Here is a 9,333-nt window from a genome sequence, read left to right as displayed (position 1 = left end):
GCACAGTTTGCGTAAATGTACCTCAAAATCTTAAATTTTTTAAGATACTCTCAAGTTAGTTAACACACACAGTAAAACAGATCTATTTGCTTTGGTAGTCAAATAATTTGAAACTACTATACTTGGGTGACATTAGCTGAAAACAGATCCTAGATCAGAAATCCAAATTTCTTACAGCAAGAACTACAGGCAAAGATATATATATATATTTTTTAAAAGAGCTACTCCCAAGCCAGCTGGCACAGTCACTAAGCATACTAAGAATCTTAAAGAAATCTAGGACCAAAAACAAGGCCAGTCAGATAAGTTGACTGGTTGCAATAGCAGAGTAAAATAGCAAATAACACAATCCTACTATTTCACAAGAACAATTCAGTGTTACACTTTAGAGATTATGCAAGCATTTTCCCCCAAGCAAAAGGAAGTCTAGCACTTGGAATCATAATTAGATGAAACCCCCCCCAAAAAAAAAAAATTAAAAACTATTACAGAAAAGGGTCTAAGTCATGGAAAGTCAAGGAATAGTGGGATAAAATAGTTTTAAAGAAAATCCATTAGAAATCAAATGCATTATGGAGATTCTGATTTAGCAACAGGAATGATGGGTTATTTTTTACATGCATGTTTTGTTTACTATTATTGTATGAATCTTAAAGTAACACATTTTGAGGTCAATCAATAAGTTCAAAATGAATTTACTGGAGTAATGCATTTTTTGTTCTCATATTGGGATGGGGAAGTTTTTTTGAAGGAATTTTGATTGATAAACACACAATTTTGAAGTTAAATATTTTAATGCAGTTTTTGAATGAAAAATTAATAAAGAATTATTAAAAAAAAAAAAAAAAGCAACACAGGGAAAGGCAATACGCGAGTATCAGCTAACTGCCCAGCACAGGCAAAATCACCCCCCCCCCAAAAAAAAAAAATAAAAATAAAACACTGGATTTATGGAGTGAATATATACCATCCTCAATCCCAGTACATATTTCAGAAACACCTATAGTCATTTCCGTCCAGCTGGTAAGGTTTAGCAGCTCGCAACAATTTAAAGCAATGTTTTTGAAGCTCTAACTACTAAACATTACTCTTATCCTTCCTACCCTATTACCTCTAATGATACCTAACTTCAATTTATTAGGTCCCTCCAGAAGGCAAGAGTAAGCTTTAAAGCAGGTGTACTTAAATTCTGCTAGGATCTCTATCCATAGTAGAATCATTTAGCCCCTTTGCAGCAAACTAATATGCTCCACAACTCTTCTAGGAGATAGACTTCATTTTGAGAGCATGACCTTAAGCCAAAGACTTGTCAGCAACAGAATGCTGCATCATACACCAGGACAGTCAAAGTCCCTTTGACTTACAAGCAACAGGATTAAAAGCTGGTTTCAGCTCTTATCTTTGACCCCCCCCCCCACCAAACCCATAGCCTCAATAAAACTACCAAAAGTGAGGTAGAGGAGCAAAAATGCAAAGTGCATCTTCAGGTAAAGAGGTGGTATGTGGCAGATTTCCATGGGATGCTGTAGAATCAGTTATCTTTAAAAGGCATCTGTAAGATACTATGAAATGTTACCAAGATATATTAAAAACCACAAGAACTAGATAGATACAATCTCTGAATGTCATAGTCATTTAATAATTTTACATAACAGTACACACAACTTATACAAAAGAAATATGTAAACACCATAATTCAGTTCATTTTTGCCACTTATCAGTTTAACAAATCTTAGTACCACTTTCAAAAGTAACAAAATATCTTCAAATACATGTTATTTCCACAAGTGAAAATAGCATACTAAAAATTCATAAAATTTGCCCTTAATTGTTAATACTGTAACCTCATGTATCATATTCAGCATTCATTTTCAAGACATAGTAGTAGCGGTTTATCACATTAGTTACAATCTTTTGTTCTGAAAAGGCGAAACAAATGAGGTTACAATGTCAGTGTTCAAAATGCTACAGTGTTTTTATGCAGATGGCAAGTGCATTAAGTGTCAAAATTAAAAATGTGCAAAGTATGTTTCTCACAAAATCCACAGTTCTTTAAATAACTGAAAGAGTCTAAACACAACTGTAGGTCACAAAATCATCTTTGCAACTTCTTCCTCCCTTTACAAGCATGACTATACATTTATCTTAAACTGGCTTCCTACTGCTAATGGTGGATGTTGACATTATTGCATGAGCTCAATTTTTTTGTCCCTAAGTAGATCTAGGGCTTAAGTCACCAGTGATCTCATCCCATTTATGTGTATGGAAAGAAAAACCCTTAGTGAAATCAAGTCCTTTGACATACATCACAAAGCTCTTGCTAGAAAGAGAAATATTGGGCTGCACGATAAGGCCTCAAATATATCTCACACCCTATTTTCGTTGACCCTATCAGTCTCCAGAAGTTAAAAACATCACAACGCGCTCCCCACACCACCCCTGGCAAATAATCGAGGATGATTCGGTGCTTAAGAGGCTCATTGATAAACTCTAGGATTGGGGGGGGGGGAGGGGGTACAAGACAAGCTCAACAGGCAGGGCTTCCCGACAAGTCCAACACCTCTCTCTACTCAAGAGAGTCCATCAGTGTAAAACAGATCTACCCTAACTTGAAAAAACGATTGACGATCCTCCAGGAAGGGTTCGATCCCGCCGAAGCAGCGGTCTCTCCTCCCCCAGTGAAAACGGGGAGCGATCAGTTCAAAGGGACCGCAATCAGAGCACTTTGCAGCAGTTGATGCAGCCGCTAGGCGCGCCGTGCCGCTTCTGCAGCGCCGCCCTGGTGGCCGTCTCGAAGACTTCGCGCACCCCTTCCTTAGTTTTGGCCGAACACTCTAGGTACTCGTAGGCATTGATACGCAGCGCCATGGCACGGCCGTCCTCCGCGCGCACGGGCTCCTGCTTCATGCGCGCTAGCTCGCCGCGCACGTGTTCGTCGTTGCGCAGGTCCTTCTTATTGGCCACCAGGATGATGGGCACGCTGGGGCAGAAGTGCTTCACCTCGGGCACCCACTTCTCGGGGATGTTCTCCAGCGAGTCCGGGCTGTCCACCGAAAAGCACATCAGGATAACGTCTGTGTCCGGATAGGAGAGCGGCCGTAGGCGGTCATAGTCCTCCTGGCCGGCTGTGTCCCAGAGCGCCAGCTCCACCTGCTTGTTGTCCACTTCGATGTCGGCCACGTAGTTCTCGAACACGGTGGGCACGTAGACCTCGGGGAACTCATCCTTGCTGAAGACGATGAGCAGACACGTCTTGCCGCACGCGCCGTCCCCTACCACCACCAGCTTTTTACGAATGGCAGCCATGGCAACGCCGCTTCCCGCCCCTCCGCCGGCCGCTTCACCTGCTGGAGCCGGCAGGAGCGATCCCTCCGCCGCCGCTCGGGTCACCGCAGCTCCGGGGCCGGGCTGAGGGAAGGAAAGATGGCGAGTACAGGAAATGGGGAGACTATAGTCGCGGGAAGAGAACCCGTGTCTCTAGTTCAGATTTAGAAACAACAAAAAAAAATTTCTTGTTGTCCTCTGGAGAGCAATTAAGACTTTCGCCGCCTCCACTCTTTTCTCTCCACAGCAGGGTTTAGGGGAGCCGTGGAAAAGTTTAGCTACCGCTCAGCTTGGTCTTCTGCAGCAAGCTGACTGTGAGCAAATCGCGCTCTCATCCTTGCTCTTCTGCAGGTTGAGCAGCAGTCCGGCCTTTTAAAGGCACCGAGCGCTTTCTTAATATAGCCACCCAATGAGGAGACGGCGAGTGAGCTCACCGCTTTGAAAGAGCGCTGCTATTGGTCGGACGCCGTAGGCAGTGGGCGAGACGCTGTGGTGCAGTCGCTGTGAGCGCGGGAGGGGAAGGTAGGGGGTGCAGAGAGGGCGGCTCGAGTGGCTTGGGGTCTTCCACCGGCTGGATTGGCCTCAGTCGCTGCCCTAAAAAAAGCACCGCATTTAGCTCCAAGTTTTTTATTTCGTTCCTGTAGAACTGATGGTATTTAAAGGTCTTGAAATCTATATTCGTGTGTGCACCTCCTTAGGTGTAGCTATCAAGCATTAAAGATGTGCTGGCATCGTAATTAGCGACTTATAAAAGAGCAATCTATTTCCCATACGCGGGTGCTTGATGAGCCCTTGGCGCTTAAAGATGGGAATAACTAGCGAGATAATTAAATGTGCTAGTGACACAAAGTTTTTCAAAGTTGTTAAATCGCAAGAGGATTGTGAAAAATTGCAAGAGGAACTTTTGAGACTGGGAGACAATCAAAATGGCAGAGCATCAAAACTACTACCTCCACCCCCACCCTGCAGCGTTGCACAATCCCCCTACACTACTACCCACCCCACCCCACAGCAGGAGAGATGCCCACTCCCTCCTGCTGCACAATCCCCAGGCACTACTACTCACAGCGGAAGAGATGCCTACTTCCTGCTGCCGTTGCCCAACCTCCCCCTGTGCCCTGACAACCCCCCACCCTGCTCCACCTACCTTATTCACAAAGTCCAGCTGGAAGGATGCCTACATGGAAAGGATGCACCGGGAAGGAGAAGGCCCTATTTTGTAAGAGGCAGGCTTGCCAGCCAGAGTGGGTAGGCGTCCTTCCGGCCGGACTTCGCAAATAGGGTAGGGAGGGGTAGTGGCATTGTCAGGGACATGGGAGGAGTTGGGGGAGGTTGGGCGATGGTGAAAGGGAGTGGGCATGTATCCCGCTGTGGGGGGGTAGTATTGTCAGGGGATTGAGCGACACTTTAGGGTAGGGGTGGGGGTGACGGAGGATTGTATGACGTGGCGGGAGAATGGGCATTTCTCTCGCTGTGGGGTGGATGGGTAGTAGTGTCAGAGAGAGTGGGCATCTCTCCCACTCTGGGGTGGGTAGTAGTGTTGGGTGATTGTGTGATGTAGTGGGAGAGAGTGAGCATCTTTCCCGCTGTGGGATGGGGGGTAGTATTGGGGGAGTGGACATCCCTCCCACTGCGGGGTGGGTTGGGTAGTAGTATCGGGGGATTGTGCAACATGGCAGAAGAGAGTTTCAAATTTATTAAAAATTTGATTGAACGCAAATCAGAATTTCTAAGCATTTTACAATTTATAATAATAATAAATGGAGACAAACTTAACAAATAATCACTTAACAAGACAGGACTGACAGACACAGTTAGGAAAGTTGGGAGATCTACAAATTAAAAGTAAAGTGTACAAAAAGGGAAGACCACAGTAGGAAGGGGAAGCAAGGTGAGGGTAGTAGTGTCAGATTGTGCAACACAGCAGGAGAAAGTTGGCATCCCTCCCACTGCCAGGGGTGATTGTCCGAAGGTTGTGCAAGCACAGCGGAAGAGAGTGGGCATCTGCCAATCTTCAATTTGGTTTGGTGGGTTTGTTTGGTTTTTTAATATGCAGGTGTATTCTGTGCATGTGCTGATCGCTACCACCAGCAATTCATCTCAACTAAATTTAGCGAGCCTATGTGAACATCCATGAACCTCATTTGCATGCAGGGTCTTTTGAGAATGATTCGCTTTTTGAAATCGTTACAATAGCGACCTTGGCAGCAGCCCATCGGATTGAAGTTGCATGCGGCTGCCGGATAGTTCTCCGACGCAACTTCCTGTTTCTGGTTGCAACAGAGGAGAACTTTCCGGCAGCTGCATGCAATTTCAAGGCTCCAGCTGCTTGTTAAGAGAAAATTAAAAGAAGCCAGCGAAGGTAAGGGGAAGGGAGGGAGGGAAACGCTCAGACCGCGGCAAGCAGGCGGGTGGGGGATGCTAGACCGTGTGAAGGGTTGTGTGGATGGGATCAGATGGTTTGTGGAGGTAGGGACAGGGAGGTGACGGGGACCAAGCGCGTGGGGCGGGGTTAAATTTTCCCGTGTCATTCTGTAATTGAAACCCTCAGTTCAATGTGTGGCAGCGGCTAAGAAAGCAAATAGAATGTTACGAATTATCAGGGAAGGAATGTTAGATGGAAATGTTATAATGCGCCTTTATTGCTCTATGGTACGGCTGCACCTCAAATACTGTGTGTAATTCTGGTCGCCGTATCAAAAAAAAAAAAAAAAAATAGCGGAATTAGAAAAGGTACAGGGAAGGGTGATGAAAAAGATAAAAGGGTTGGGAAGACTTCCCTATGAGGAAAGGCTAAAATGGCTAGGGCTCTTCAGCTTGGAAAAGAGTTGGCTTGGGGGTGATATGATAGAGGTCTATAAAATATTAAGTGGAGTGGAAAGAGTAGACGTGAATCACTTGTTTTCTTTTTCCAAAATATTAGGACAAGGGGGCAGATTTAAAGTAGTAGATTTAAAACAAACTGAAGAAAATATTTCTTCACACAATGTGTAACTAAACTGGGATTCATTGCCAGAGAATGTGAAAAAATATCTTAGCGGGTTTAAAAAGGTTTGGATAATTTACTAAAAGAAAAGTCCATAGGCCATTATTGTGATGGCTTGGGGAAATCCACTGCTTATTTCTAGGATAAGCAGCATATAATCTGTTTTAGTACTTGGGATCTAGATAGGTACTTGGGATCTGGGTTGGCCACTGTTGGAAACAAGATACTGGTTTTGATTGACCTTTGGTCTGTCCCAGTATGGCAATTCTTATGTTCTCTACCAGGAAGGTTACCTCAGATGGCTTGAAGGGCTAGCAAGGGATGAAGCCTTTGGGGTGGTTTGATTGGCAGAACACTGTTGTTATTGAATGGATGGCTCAATGAGTGCTGATCTTTATCAGGGGTCAGGCTAATGAAGATAAAACAGGACTATAAAACAAATCTTTCAAGAGAAAGGGGCACAGATGTTGGGTTTTTTAAAGTGTGAGACAGAAGGACTTTAAACAACAGGTGGAAAGGAGAACTAGTAATAAGGTTAATAGTAAAAAAAAAAAAAGCCAACCAAATAGAAAAAAAAAACATGTTTCTAACAGAATCTTTGAAAGAAGAGACTAGCACAAATGCCTGTAGAATAGTACATATCATATGACCTCATAGCTATCCACATGGGAAAAAAATATTCAAGTTTATTGAAAACTTGATATATCACCCATCAAATTTGTCTGAGCGTTTTACAATTATACAAGGATAAATCAAAAAGTAAAGGCAAAATACATTTAACGACTTTAATAGAAGTAACTGTGAACAATTGAACATATCACTTGTCTACATAGTCCCCATGCAAGATGACGCATTTGTTGTATCTTTCAACTAGCTTCTGCATTTCTGCAGAGAAGAAGTTTTTTGGCTGCTCCCGAAGCCAGGTGAGCACTGCTTCCTTTACTTCATAGAAACATAGAAGATGACGCCAGATAAGGGCCATCGCCCATCAGGTCTGCCCACTCTACTGACCCACCCCCAAGTCTACTATCCTAGGGATCCCACTCCTGGTGACAGGTTCCCTTGGCTTAACCCTCTAAGGCAGTGGTTCCCAAACCTGTCCTGGGGGACCCCCAGCCAGTCAGGTTTTCAAGATATCCCTAATGAATATGCATGAGAGAGATTTGCATATAATGGAAGTGGCAGGTATGCAAATCTCTCTCATGCATATTCATTAGGGATATCTTGAAAACCTGACTGGCTGGGGGTCCCCCAGGACAGGTTTGGGAACCACTGCTCTAAGGGATCCCACTTAGGCATCCCATTTGCTCTTAAATTCTTGCACGCTGTTTGCCTCGATCACCTGCACTGGAAGCTCGTTCCAAGAATCAACCACTCTCTCGGTGAAGAAATATTTCCTGGTGTCGCCATGAAATTTCCTGCCCCTGAGTTTGAGCGGATGCCCTCTTGTGGCTGAGGGTCCTTTGAGAAAGAGAATCTCTTCTTCCATCTCGATACAGCCAGTAATATATTTAAACGTCTCAATCATGTCTCCTCTCTCCCTACGTTCCTCGAGTGAGTACAGCCGCAAATTTTTCAGCCTTTCCTCGTACGATAGATCCTTGAGCCCCGAGACCATCCTGGTGGCCATCCGTTGCACCGACTCTACTCTCAGCACATCTTTTCGGTGGTGTGGCCTCCAGAATTGCACACAGTATTCCAAATGAGGTCTCACCATGGTTCTGTATAATGGCATTATGACTTCAGGCTTCCGGCTGACGAAACTCCTGCGGATTGTGACCGGGCCCGTCCCTGAGTAAGTGGGAAACTGCGGCCCGGACCACAAGTAAGATTTTTAATACGCCTTTTATAGGGCAGTGGAAAGAAGACCCGGATACCGGATTCTTTAGAATATAGTATCAGGTTTATTACTAACCCAGAGTTCAACGAAAATAAAACAGCAGAAGAAAAAACATACAACATTCACTTCAGTTGGTTACAGTGCTTGGAGTGCCTCTCCCACATTATATTCTTACAGTCCAGGTTCTATTAAGGAGCAGGTTTGCACTTCCTTATCACAAGTAAAATCCTGGCAAACGTATAAGTCAGTTAATGCTTTCCTTGGCTCGTAGCCCCTGCCTGGCTTGATTGCTCTTACTCTGGGCTTCACCTTTTCCGAGCCTAGCTAGCTGAGCACGGCTTGCGTCCAGCCTTTCCTTCTCAGCTCTCTGCATTGGTTTAACACTTTATTAGCACCTTGTTAACTCTGCCCGCACTGCTCATGCTGTAGGGTATACAAACAATAGGAGACCGTTCTTCAGGAGTTTAACTTAGGACATGCAAACATCATATTCTCCCAGGTCCATGCCCTCTTCACTTATCTCATTACTTAGCACGCTGTCCATTTCCCATTCACACTCCCGGGAACTCTGGCTTGAAGTTTCTTCACTTCTTTCTGTTTGTGCTTCCCCTCCCCCTCTCTGTACGTCTGCAAAACTATCTGCAGCTTTTCTCTGGGGAGGTTTTCCCAGCCCTGCTCTTTGGGACTTGAGTTGCCAGTCACAATACCTCTCCAGGGCAGTAACACCTTTCCCTAGGTGTGGGCTTCTTGCCCTCCGTTCCTGCTGGGCTTGAGGCACCCTCTGTGACCTGGAACCCACGTGAGTAGTTTGGCTTCTCAACCACTCCTTCTGGTTCTCCTCTCTCTTCACTCGCGTTCCTTCTCTAGTTTCCTCCCTTCTCCCCTCTCCAGTAAATTGATCTTTCCTATAAGGCCAACCCCGGGGTCTGACTCCACCCCCTTCTAAATTAGCCTCAGGTTTCTCCCTGACTTCAGGAAAGGAGTGATAGGGGCAATCAGTGGTCTGCAGAGCCTTTCTTAATTGGCTCTTCAGCTGTGCTGGAACCTGCCTGGGCTTGCCTTCTTTTGCCTGAGCCAGCTGTCCTGACTCCATGCCTGGTTTTATCCAGCCTTGTGCTGCATTCTGGGGAGTTTTAGTAGTAGTTTTCACCGTGACAGGAGCTTCCCTGTCACAGGATGCAAA

General features: G+C 45.1%; 1 protein-coding gene across 1 annotated transcript; it reads right to left on the bottom strand.

Annotated features, from left to right (window-relative positions):
• Positions 1-1,610: 1,610 nt before the first annotated feature.
• Positions 1,611-3,695, bottom strand: RHOB (ras homolog family member B). The gene has a single exon (XM_033939052.1). It carries the CDS (start codon positions 3,304-3,306, stop codon positions 2,716-2,718), a length of 591 nt encoding a protein of 196 aa, XP_033794943.1. The 5' UTR covers positions 3,307-3,695; the 3' UTR covers positions 1,611-2,715.
• Positions 3,696-9,333: the final 5,638 nt, after the last annotated feature.

Source organism: Geotrypetes seraphini, chromosome 3 (genome assembly GCF_902459505.1).
Source record: "Geotrypetes seraphini chromosome 3, aGeoSer1.1, whole genome shotgun sequence".
Taxonomy (NCBI): Eukaryota; Metazoa; Chordata; class Amphibia; order Gymnophiona; family Dermophiidae; genus Geotrypetes; species Geotrypetes seraphini.
Note: the sequence above shows the minus strand (reverse complement) of the source record. Positions and strands in the feature narration are given on the sequence as shown.

Excerpts from the sequence above, each read along its gene's own strand:
- RHOB (XM_033939052.1), bottom strand. The coding sequence starts at position 3,306 with ATGGCTGCCATTCGTAAAAAGCTGGTGGTGGTAGGGGACGGCGCGTGC.